Source organism: Bombus affinis, chromosome 7, assembly GCF_024516045.1.
Source record: "Bombus affinis isolate iyBomAffi1 chromosome 7, iyBomAffi1.2, whole genome shotgun sequence".
Taxonomy (NCBI): domain Eukaryota; kingdom Metazoa; phylum Arthropoda; class Insecta; order Hymenoptera; family Apidae; genus Bombus; species Bombus affinis.
The window spans coordinates 9,070,229-9,083,795 of record NC_066350.1 but is presented as its reverse complement, the minus strand read 5'-3'; the positions used below and the strand labels follow the sequence as shown (position 1 = coordinate 9,083,795).

Below are 13,567 nucleotides of genomic sequence, written 5' to 3'. Positions count from 1 at the left end.
TCTTTTACTTATTTTGTAACAAGTTTATTATATCTTTCCGAGCCATGAAGACCTATCACCCGAAGCACGAATTTAACTTAACCAACTATAAAATTAAAGAGACGATACCTTTAAGAGTTGTAATGTTAAAAACGAATTCTCGAAACAAAAAAATCGCGTATGATAATTATCTTGAAATCTTTGAACGTGTAAGAAGCCTCCATCGCGTGACTGTTAAACGAAAGAACATTCCTTCGAAAGAGTATTTCTTTTCCACTGTCGAAAGTAAGAACCATGAACATTAACAACAACGTCGAGTTTCCTCTCGCGGGGCAGCCACGATGGGAGAATAGAAAATCGGATCGATGCAAGGAGCCGCGGCTGCATTAATAGATTCGCAGAGGACGAACTCGAGGCCATTTCGCTACGCGATAACGATGATTTGCAGTCGTAAACGTAGCGAAGTAACAGTGGCACCGGTAGTCAGGGTATGGAGAAAAATGGCTACGCGATATCGCGGCCACGTAAGGCAGCCTTTAGCCATTTCGCGTACTACAAAACTTAACGACATCCTACGTTGCGTTGAGAGATAGTGACGAAGAAAGATGAAACGAAAGGTAAAGGGAGGAGAAAATCGCTTTAGCGAACTAACCGTACCATAAACAGATATCTTTGTCAAGTACTTAATACATTCGAAATGTCGACGATCTAAACGTTAAGTCTAGCGGCATCTCTTCACAGTGAATGAAGATTCAGCGTCTGGATCATCTATAGAGATTTGCAGTAACGTGCAAAAAGCTTAGGTCATTTACGATTGTGATCTCATAATAGCAACTAATTATATATTCAGGAGATATCATTCTACGTGCACGATGCTACAAAGAAACGAATCTTTATGAATATAAATGTTGTATTAAAATGTGTATAAAAATGTTTGTTCTTCTTATGGAAAGAAGTTTTACGTAACGGTTCTTGTTTATAAGTATTCCTGGGATCTCTTCATGTTTTGTGTGTCTTAAAATTGTAAAATTTCTATAAACGAACGTGAATACAAGGTAGAAACGTCATGTTAACGCCAAATTTCCGAACGATCTATGCTTCTTCCGATCGCTTTGGACAGCCACTATATTACCGGTAACTTACCTCTATCTGCATTTGGTCGATCGCCGAAGTTTCCCTGCTCCTCATGGAGTAGTTCTCGAGGAACGTGCGATTAAGGTTCATCTTCAATTCAGGGCCAACTTGTTCCTCGTAGAGCCGCGCTAGAGCACCGACTCCCGCTTCCAGCACGAACACCAGCATCACCACGAACACGTACTGTAGGGAAAAGGAATACAAAATGAAGGGAATTGGAGAAATAGTTCAATTTATATAACAACGATACCTATCTATCTTCATTTTCCGTAACGGCAACATGATTTTGATTGCAATCATAACGAAATTGCGATTCTGCCAGGACAGATCGTTCAATTTATTTATCGTTACAAGCCAAATTGATCGGTTATAATAGTTTTTAAAAATTCCTATGACAGTATTTGGTATCAGAGTATCCGATCGATGTTTCATTAAAAAAAAAAAATTAAGCAATTAGTTTGCACAGATAGCATCGATTAGTTGAATTTCTGTCTACAGTCCATACTAAATAATAATTATCTATTTTATCGATGAACAAGTGCTTGTAACATTATGACAAATTATTCCTTAATCGATAGATTAAAGATGAGAAATTTCATACGTTCGCGATTTAACCCATTGAAAATTAATTATTTTTAAAGAGCAAACGCTCTTAAGCATCATCAAATCGCAGGCTTTCTAACGTAACGAGCGAGGACCAGGATTGAACGTTTCCGTCAAAGATTTGCGTCCCTGAAACCAGCCCCCGTACCTCCCACGATGTCGACGATCTCGATTGCGATTATCCGCCTCTAACGACTTCCGCGTCTCCAAACGCGGAAAATCGTGGTTAATACTCGCGAGAGGACGCGTAAATCTTCCATGGAAGTTTCTAGTTTTGTCCAGCGAGTCGTTAACACGCGCGAACACGGTCCATCGAGCGAAACGCGAATCACGCCAATGATTCTCTCGTAGTTGGAAACGATCAAGTCTTCAACGTGGACTTTTCAGAATGGTCGATTAATAACCACACGCAACAGCGACTCGTCGAGTCCAATGATGAAAACGTGTTCGGAACCTGTTTCCTTTCTGTCGCGATAAATTATGCCACGCTTGTCAACAGCCGACTGGCACGCGACGAATAAATCGAGTTCCTCTAATTTTCAAGCAAATAAACCCAAGTCTGGGTAATTTGCCTTGCTTGTCGCCGCTTCGTTTCGCCAATCTGTTCTATTTTAGATTTCCGAACTTTTTGAGATTCGAATGGGCCCGTTATATATTCAAATTAAACAAAATTAATTCCTTTTACCGAGCTTCGTCGATCAAAACGGAAGAACCAACAGTTTGCAATTAAATTTTTTAACCGGTCGTCGCGTAAATTTGTTTCGTGCTCTATTTCGAGCTTTCGGTTTTTCGAAAATTTCAAAATTTCATTTATTCGAATTGAAAGAGCAGGAAAAGATAAATAAGGAGAATCAGCGGCGTGTAATTCATTTGTTAGAGCGACTCTTGCGTTCGCAAGTTCAACTCGCGTTAATCTTCTCAAGCTCGTTTCAAGCTTACGAATTGTTTAAAAGTCGAAAGCGTCTATTGTTCGTACGAACTAAGAGAAAAAGACGGAGGATAAGAACTTTTCAATTATATTTTTTATTTAAATTTCTACAAGCTAAGACCGCGAAGGAGAATATTATGCTGGAACATAGCGTTTCGGAAGATGGTATCGGCAAGCTTTCATCGGCAAGCTTTCATCGACAAGCTGACGAAGATCGTCGGAATTAACCGAAACTTTCTTTGTGATGAAATTCGGTCTGTTACGTGTTAGAGCCGCAAAACGCTGTGCGAAGCGTTTTAGGATTTTCATGAATATAAATCCCCGACGCGTCGACGAGCTGTCCGCATGAATATTCAAGCTGCGAGGAACTGGCCACGGTCGATCGTTTCGCAAAGTTTCCAGGCGAATCGCTGAGGAAGGAAGAATTCGTTCGTGATTCGCAAAACGCGTTACCCTTTGAATCTTGAACATTTCCAAGCTGTAACGTCTCTTCTAATCCTCTACCTTTTGAACTTTGAAAACTTCTTCAGAAAGGAACGCAACCTTTTTTGAAGAAGGAATACCGCGTCTATTATTTCCTATGGCTATCCCATCACTTTGGAAACATTTCTATATCATCTTCGTAGGAAGAAACTGCTTGAAAAATGTTAACTGAACTGATTGAAAAAAGTTAACGCTTTGACTGCCACGCCGAAGTCACATGTTTCGCTGAGGACGCCACGGAAGTATTTTTATTATGCAAAGCATATAATGGCAAAATAATAATAAATTGACGATGTAAGACAACATTCTTCCCCAATGGATTGTTTATCTTATTGGTGGTCACGGATGACCACCGTGGCGCCTTGCTAACAGTTGATAGCGACATACGTTTATTTCACTTTTTATTTCAAAGTATCTTCTATTTATCGTTTATATTCAAAATACCCTAACTGTTAGTTTTCATTCAATTTTTACAATTGTAAGAAGTTCAAGCGCTCCGGTCACCAATGGCCAGCGTGGCGTCACAGGAGAAACCGTGGCCGGTCATATACGACCAAGGTGGCAGTCAAAGTGTTAATCGACCTATTTAGATTTCTATTATCAAAATAAAAACTATAAGAAGGGACACGATAAATCACACATTTCTGTCTGTCTTCGGCAGCAAAGTAATTTAAAAATTCAATACATTGTTAACTAGTTCCACGTTATTTTAACTGTTTTGCTAATCGATTATCGCGCTATTGATTATGCTCCTGCTATGCAATTTTGAATAGTCTCCTCGGGCGATCCTGAAATATACCACAAACTGTGATGGAAGAAAATTTCTTCCCTGAATCCGGCAATCCAATAGAAAACGACACAATGTGCATACGCGCGCTTCAATTTAAATTCAATGTACACGCGCGTGATATGTAAGTACACTACATTGGCCGCAGCATCCGAGCAGGAACGGCAATTGACAGTTTAGAATTGGACAGAACCGCTGACAGCGAATAGACGGTCGATCATGAACACTGACCGCGGTCACGGCAATCACCGCCGATATCCGTGGACAATGCAAATAAATCGATTCTACGAGCAGAAACGGCTTCGTGCTTGGCACATGGTTCGATTCTATTCGAAAGTGACGTCGTGTAACGACGCGAGATGAAAGCGGAATGAAAGCGGAATAAGATCGATCGAAATATCTCTTTTTTAAATTGTTAAAGAAAAAAAATATACAGTTCAAGATTCCTTCGTTAAAATATCAATTATTATATTGGATGTAAAAACTTGTACAGTATTACGTAATTATTGATATTAAGTGGCGTTTTCTATTTGATTGGAATAGAGTATAATTAATTACGACGTCATGCAAGATTCAAATAAATATTGCTCCTAGTTGGTCATTAAATGCAGTCGTTAAAGAGAAATATTCGGAAGTAATCAATAAAACGGGAATTATTTTTAAATCAATTAACGTCGATCTAACGTTAAATTAGAAAATTGAGTCATTTGAATATTTTATTCTAGTTTATTTCGGTTTCTACAAAAAGTTTTTAACGCCGAAACTGAATACTTAAAAGCTCGTAAAATCTTGAAAGTATTCATAAAGTACTAAAAGAGATGACAAGTTTATCGAGAAAGCAATCGTGAGGCGATTAAATAGATGGTACAATGTCATCAATTTCGTCACAAATTCTTCAAACGGTATACGTATAGTATTTGATTGAGAACCGGAAAAAGTTACGTAATAATTCTTTTCCCAGAAAATTTCTCGACCGTTTGTCTCCAAGTTTCGTCATTAAAAATCGAAAGAATTTTCAAAAGGAAATTTCTGTCTCTCGCGATAAATTAAACTGTCGATTGATCGCTGGCAAACTGACACTCTACTCGATTCACCTTTTACTTTTCCCGCGTAAACGTGTAAAATCGCCGCACTTTCCTTAAAAATACCACGGTGGTCGTTATCGGGATTTACCTACCCGATGGTTGCGGCGGCGGCAAAAATTTTAATTGAACGCCGTATATGGGCTCGGCTAATGAGACGATTCGCTCGTGCCATAGTGTGCACAGGTGGTGAAAGGGAGTTAAAGACCTATGAGTGGCTATGAGAACGGAGAAGCAAAAGGTTGACCGAGACAACGCAACGTAGAAAACATTTCGCGGCGCGTAATCGGTCTTTCATTAGTCTTATTATCCGTTTCACGTAACGGTGTTCGTACACGATGGCCGAAAATTCGTAGGTGAAAATAAGGTAAAAATAAAAAGTAGCGAAATTGCGCTGAGCGTTTCATCGAGTTTGAATATTTCAGGAATCTGAGAAATATGACGAATTGAATCTTGATTACATTGAAAAATAATTTGGAAACGTAGAATAAAATTTCGTCGTTTAAGGCCTTAGTTTAGAGAAAATGGAATTTGAATACGTCACTAATGTTTACTGGGCAAATTTTTAAACTTGATTTTCTTGAAAACGTGGATCCAGACGGAAAAATTTTATTCCACGTTTTCGACTTAGTTTCACACGTACATAAATCTCCTATCGATTATCTATTCTTATTCTATCTGAGAGTTAAACAAATTCACGCGTATTTGACGAGTTTTCAAACTCGATTTTCTCGAGAACGAAGCCTTCGACGTAATTTTATTACTCTTCATTTCCCACTTATTTGGAACCATATAACCTACTTGATTTATACCACGAATTTAGGACCACGATGTAGAATTCTCGAGCGAAAATGAGTGAAAATCTGCGGAGAATGGAAGTTTTTCCAAGCTGGTCGAGCTGTCGTTCTACTTTTCATATAGACCGATTGGAAAAGTAATTTTCCTGAACGCGGCGTTCGTTCGAAGGATGAAAGAATAAAAAGATAATCGACAGTTCGCGAGGCCTCATCGATCCAAAATGTTCCAATTACTGGTGATATAATGGGCAAAAATTGCATCCATGCTCGTCCAGCTGATTGGCAACTGCAACGATAGTTTAAAGCTGCCTGAAGCCGAAAGAGCCGGAGGAAACGAAAGAAGGGGGGACAGTGGAATCAATCGGAAATCAAGATTCTCCGATCGAGTGGAATCAACAATCTGATTTCAGTCGCATGGTGGATGTAATAGTTTTTCCCTTTTTGTTTCCGAAATATCGTGGACGAAATAAAATGCAGAAATTCCAGATAATCATAGAACGAGCAACGGATTCGAGAGAAACGAGCAGCGATATTATCACTTCGCCACTGTCCGATAACCGACCAACAGAAAAATTCATCATGCTCGCTGAAACGAGAAATTAGAGAACGTTCAACTCGATATAAAACGGTCCTGTCTTTGTTTCTTTGTATGTTTACTCAACCGATTGTGATATTGCCGTTGAATCTATATCGATGCTGGTCTTCGCTTCTTTAAATTTGTTGCCGGTTGTTTCGTTTAGTATGTGAATTTCGTTGGTGGTTATAAACCATGCTGCGTTTCGTACTGTTCGCAGATGTCCTTATCGAAATCTTTCTAATATTTCGTTTGTAAATATATGAACATTTTTAATCCATTGGCATTAGCGATACGTCAATGTTATTCAGATATAATATCGGGAGAAATTAAGATCAAAGGACCTTCCTATTTTATCTTCTTTTATTTATCGACAAGTAAACGAACTGGCAATAATAAACTCCATAAATAATAAAATTTGAAGTTTGAAATTTTTCCTCGTAACAGATGTAAAATAAATATGAAAAGCTATCTTTTGCATACTATAAGAATAATTTTGAACGAGCAAAGCATAGATTACGCGCCCCTGTTTGTTCTAAAAACACCTAGTTCAGCGGACCCTAATGGTGACGACGCGTGCTAGCGAGAGGATTTGCAACCCCTTGAGAACATCGCGCACAGGAATCCAACGTGTCCAAGTCTCCTAAGAGAGGTACGAAATAATCCGGCGCAAGAAGATCTCGACGATGCTAAACTGGCTCGTTCAGCTACCGGTGTGTAATTAAAAGAACATTAAATCTAAAATGGTCGAATCGTCGAGAACAAGAGAATTCGCAAAAAGATGTGAGATTTTCGGACAAATATTAGAGACGGGAGATGCCTTCCTGGATACTAAAACACGCCAGCTGACGATATCGTGGCTGAAAATAATAATTAATAATTCGAATTAACTCGTCTTTTCTAACTAATAGATTAGATCGATATATGTGGCATAACAATATTGATTATAACGTAATCTTGATTTATCATCTTCGATTATCGTACGTTCGAATAACATCCAAACGATATTGTTTCAAAGAAAATTGGAAGACAAGGAAGAAAATTCTGGAAAATATTCCCTCTAACCATAGTACTGCAAGGTACTCAAAGGTTGACCTAATTTCCTTTAATGTTAGAACTGTCGACTAAAATATAAAGCCCGCAAATATAAAGGAAATGCAAAATATATAAAGAATTATATAGGAATTTTCAATGACACGGTCGTAAAGCCGTACGTAAAGTATCGGACACGCGATGTGGTCTGCAAAATGGTTGCATAATGTGCTGATTTTTATCCGAGCAGCATGTGGCTATCCAGATGTTGTAGCACGAAGAAGAAGCTTTTATCTATCTTTCTATATATGTAAGTATTTTACAAAGAATCATCTGCAAAAATACACCGTTGCAAATGTATAAAGTAGCCCTGAAAAATCTCGAATTAATCGTTTTTTAACCATCCTCGTACTTGTAACGTTAAATTGTCGAATGAAAATGTAAAACTACTTAAAATTTTCCCTGTTTAAACAAACTCTCGAATCACCGATTTTCTACGATCAGAGGAAAAGCACGGGTTGTTCGTTTCGGATTAAAATGTTCTAATTAAAATCACTTAAAATTCCCTTTGTTTGTGCAACGCTCCAATGTTACGCTCCAGATTCAACGCCAACGCAATGTTCGAATCACTGATCTTCTACAATAAGCTTCGCCCAACTCTCAAACCGTTTACCATTACGGACGAACAGAGGCCAGAAGAGGCGGTTATTCGTACGTATCTCGGTAATGAGGTCCCGATTCTGCGAAAGGATATCCTCCGCTTTTGTCTCTTAACGCTGCTACCGCGTGGTTTCCTCCGGCCAACTGGATTAACCAGCGCGCACTTATCTCCTCGCCGAGAGTATTTCATGCAAGTAAATATAAAAGAGCCGGATAAGGCAGTCGCGATATATTTTCTATCCGTATAGGGTTAACCGTAATCACGGATATCGTAGTTTCATGCGTGTCGAAGGTAAACGGAGCGACCAACGATCCCTAGATTCGCTATCGAGAGACGGGCTCGTTACACCGCGACATGGACACGTTTTAACAAGGAGATATCGTCTATGATCCTTCGAGAATCTCCTTTTACGTCTTTCCTGCGTAAAACGGCGTCTTTAACGAGCCTCGCCTTGCATCCTCTTTCGCCTATCGACCTATCGGCCAACTTTTACCGTCATTTGAATATTGATTGCAGAGCGAGAGAGAGAGAAAGAGAGAGAGAGTCATCGTGAATTACGCAAAAATGATACAAATTATGGAATAAATCCCGATGAAGAATTTTTGAGGATTTTTCGAGGACTTTTATCTTTCTGATTCACATAGTACATATTTTTATATCAGAACACGCAACGTATAAACTTTTCACATCCCAAGAAATGAAACAAAACTGCAAGGATTTTAAAAAGTTTCTAATAACTTTTTACTTCCATCCCATTTGCCATGAATACGCTAATATGTCTGATTATTCTCATTTCTCGGGCGAGCAAGTGAGTATTAGTCAAATTTTGGCTAACGAGATAGGTAAGCTAATATCCTCTACACTGCTGTCTAATGCTCACGATTGTAAAGGTACAAGTCAATTTCGCTTCTTTCCCACTCTTTTACCTGAGATTCGAACGATACATCTCAAATTGAATATCCGATCTTACATCATATTTTAGATATTGTAGGCGCTTCTTTGCAAAACTAGTAATTCTCACTAGTAATTCTGTTGGGTATTCGCTAGAGATTTATCAACGAGCATGTACGACACGAGGAAAAGATAATTTCAACAAAAAGACTATCGACCAGCGAGGGAACGATTCGAAGAAACGGTCGCAATGATAAACTAGAAAGTGCTCAGGGAGGAACGTGCAGAGGTGGCTGGAAATCGGCAAATCGACGGGTAATCGATGAACTTCGAGTTCGTACCTCGATTTTCTTACTCGTACGCGTTCGTTCGAGCATAAATTGGTCGTAAGTGGCGCGATCGGCCGTTGGATACTTAGGAAGTAATGTGGTCTCGCCCGAAGCGTTCGGATCGGTGCTCAGGACGACGAGTGGAACTGGTTCGAAACCAGTCCGAGGCGTCGAGACTTGTCCGCCGATGCCAGTGCCGCGATACGTCATTTACTGCCATAAAAAAAAAATCGATCGCTACTATGGTCATGGATACTAATTGAAACGCGCCGCGTCTCGTTAATACGCGAGCTTGCTAATTATTGCTTAATGATCTCGAAGCGCACGGTATCTGTGACACACGCAAACATCGATATCCTTTGGGACATAGCAATCGTGAATTAGGCGTATCGTTCGATCGAATATGACCTTCGCCGTGATTATGATCACTGTTCGACGGGTAATTGCTGGTAGCTTTGATAAGAGCATTAGATTATACATAGTAAATTACACAGCCGATTATATGATTATACAATGGAGTTTGAAGGTTGAATCTATTTGACGGATTCCTGATGAGATTTGTGACGTGATCGCCTAGGAGGAATGGAAGCCTAGGAGTCAGAAATGTTATTTATCAGAGAACTCAGTGAAGAGGGAAATTACAGAACTTGAGATTTTGTTAGAAACTGTATTTAATCAACTGTGTGGGTTTGTACTACTCGCACGTGATGAATATATCAAAAGAATACGGTGGCTAGAAAAAGTATTGGCGTATATCCTTATTTTACAATGATATGTTTTTTTTACTGGATTCTGTGCGTTTCATTTTCACATTGTGGAATTTTTATAGTTATGCAATGTTTAACATTAAATGATACGAAATTTAGTCGCAAGTTAGGCTTGTGTTGATAAGCGAAATTGTAGGAAATAAAATTTTATTAGAAACTTTATACGTATAGTCAACTACCAGGTATGTAAATATGAAACCGGAACAACTCCGGTACAACCCCGGTACAACTACCATATATGTTTGACAGTACTGAAAAGATGACAAAAAATATATTGATAGTTGGATATAAATCGTGGTTACGTTAATAAAAATAGGAGAATCGCGAAGATGTATTTATCATAGAAGCGCATAGCAGCTGTTATTACTCAACGGAAACGTTAGCCTCGTAAATGTTACTTTAGGTTACAGTAGATACAACGCGTACACGCTAAGAGCATCGAACGAACAGCGATAAATTTCTACGTTGTCGTGTAACACCGGCTAACGATGACAATTTGTCGTTTAGCGCCATGAGAATGGCGTATCATCGAAGGAGCAGGACGAACGAAATAGTATCGGAAATTATTCTTGCAACGTTCCCAACAAAATCAAAGACTCCATCGAGAAAAAATAAGTGACTTTTCATCAAATAATCGTAATCTTCGCCAATCGATTTGAACAAGTGGAGAGCCAAATTAAGAAGAATCTGTTCTCACAGATCTCTCTGCGGTTTGCAAGGTTTGTTAGTGGAATTTAACTATCATTTATGTGGAATTAAGCGTGAGCCAGTCCACGAAGGTTGCAGGCTCAATGGTAGCGCGAGATACCAGAGCGGTGCTACGCTAATTCTCGCTTAAGCACAATTTATAGCTTAGCAGGGAACGCTAGTTTTCAGATAGAGAAACAACGGACAGGTTCGAAGGACGAAACTTTGCATTGAAACATATGGTTATTTCAAACTACGGAACTTTGTATAGAGTTTAATTATTTATTCAATAATGTAATATCGTAACAGGAAAAGCGTATTAGATAAAAGAGAATACGCGATGTAAAGCACTGGAAATGTAATAAATTGTGAATACGTCGATACACAATGTTGGAGAATGGCATTTCGACTGGGAAAATTCTGACAGGGGCAAGCGGATGATTATGGTCATTTCCTGCTACTTAATTCTTGATTTCTACGAATTTCTGTATTCATAATAATAATAAATTACGAAGGTTTGCGTAGATCCATATTTTTATTAACATAATTAAGAGAGTATTACTAGCTAAATATCTAAATACTCGAAATACTCTTTGGCTTTTTATACTTCCGTTTGGTTTAAAGAAAATGTAAAGAAACATAAGACAAAACTATTTTCTTCGAATTATTTTGAAAATTTATTAAACGAAAATCTCAAACCGAAAAATCTTTGGCACCGAAAGTGCTCGAATACTTACAAGATAAAGAAAATATAAATTTTGCAAACATGGATGAGATATTGTGAATACGTATTAAAGTCCATTAAGCTGCCAGACTGCGTGTGACGGCATATCCTCTCTCGGTGAATTATGTCGTTGGAGCGCAAGAAAACAAGGAAGCTTTTAAAGTGATTCTTTTTTTCCCTTCCTTTTTCTATTTTTTTCGTTTCTTTCTCTGTTTTTCCTTTGCTCATAAGAGAAAATCGCCTTTGATTTCGCTGATCGAACTTCAATGCAATCTGAGCTTTCGAAGCAATTCCGTAGAAAATATCCTTGGTACCGTATCAACCGTAACGACTGATTTTCTCCGCGGAAAAATCTGGATATTTTTAACAGCATTCTCTCTATCTATTTGTTTTACTTTAGCACATTTAGCTTTGACGATAGAACCGCCATTGGATCGCGAACGTCGCGATCAACAAGGGGAGACTTTGCCGAGGAGTTCAAGCGATAATGTCGGAGGCAATCGACTATGCGTTCAAGGCGAAATCGACCTTGTGATTAAGTATTTTATTACGTGTTACTACGTCGATGGGATTTCTTTATAGTGGAAGGTGTATTTTATGCAGAGTACAAAAAGTAGCGCGATCTACATATAGCTAAGATTTATTTCACTGGTAGATAAACAGCTGATTTAGAATCTTCGAAATATGTAACGATAAGCTCCATTTACTCGTAATTTCAATTACTATCTTTTCAAATTAAAAAGATTGAAGAAGTAAATTTGAAAAAGTGCTATGCAGTATATACTGTGCAAAATTCTTAGACCATCCACGGATAACGATCTCGTAACGATACAACTCAAATCACAATCCTAATCCTAAGTCGTAAATTAATGTCATAAGATACGGATAGAACGATTTAGAATGATGTATGAGATGAAAGCAGATCAAAGACGTAAAATTTATCCAAAATACTACAAACTTCCTGTTTGATAAATGGCATAGGACTATTGCATATTACTGTGTATCCCTTCGTAAGTCTCTTTAAAGTCAGATCTGAAATGAATGATATTATGCATTCTTCCTTGTGTGGTGTTACCATATGATAATTGAATTCAATTAATAAAAAATGATATTACAATATATTATTATTAAAACATATCATTGCTGTCAATTCTTTAACCGATTTCATACGTTATAGGAAACACATAGAATAAAATAACAGGCTTCACAGCATCGGTCAAAATCTACAATTGGGAAGAGCTATCGATGGTATAATGTAAACGAGCAGTCTTTCAAGCACTCTCTTCCCCTACGCCATTCCTTCATTTTCATCGAGGAAGCGAGCTTTAACAGCGGACAAAGTCTCCGTGCCTGGAGCAATAATGTCGGAGGCAGCGATGCAAGTCAAAGGGAAGTTCAGCCCCACAGCCGAGAAAGAAACGGAGCTCGTAGATGGGCATTGAAGCTGCCCCGGAAACGGAACTTCGAGAAATCTTTTTTTAAATGCTTCGGCGAGAACGTCCCTCTCAATAGTGGCGAACCATTTTAATTACCATCGTGAATATCCTTTTCTTCCGTCTTCCATTCGAACGCTTACATCATAAATGGAATTTTTCCTCGAAAAGTTTTAGAACGAAAAGGAGAGGAAACACGGAAAAACGAAAAGGTAATGGAATGGAGGACAAAACGACAGCGAGATGAATTCATGATAGAATCGAGATCGCGTAATATTCGGCTTACAATGTGGTTTCTTTTCCAATTTCCAATGCTAAATCGTGACGTTTTAACTCGTGCCGGATCTTTGACACGGTGACTGAAATTCAAAGGGAAAGACGATCCTCTTCGTTTTATCGACATGAAAGCGGCAACACTTAATTCGAGCATCAGTATGAAAATAATCCCCAAGAATTATTAAGCCATCTTAGTGTCCTGTCAAATAATATCGAAGAATAATTTACGAATTTAATAGAAACATTTACAATTTTACAATTCAAAATAACAGGTATATACATATGTACACCTTAAAATAAAAAATTGTATTTCTATGTACACCATGTAAAGTGTTATCTATTTTTGAAAATAAATGATATACATTTAAAAGTTGAAATTGCCTTTCTCCGAAACCTTTAT

General features: G+C 38.3%; 1 protein-coding gene across 2 annotated transcripts in view; it reads right to left on the bottom strand.

Annotated features, from left to right (window-relative positions):
* The window catches only part of LOC126918906 (CD151 antigen-like), an 89,718-nt gene that overhangs the window by 3,280 nt on the left and 72,871 nt on the right, over nt 1–13,567 (bottom strand). For both annotated transcript variants that reach the window (XM_050727464.1, XM_050727465.1), the window contains one exon: nt 1,123–1,296. In XM_050727464.1, the coding sequence (XP_050583421.1) occupies nt 1,123–1,296 (174 nt within the window). The remainder of the gene's footprint in view (nt 1–1,122; nt 1,297–13,567) is intronic.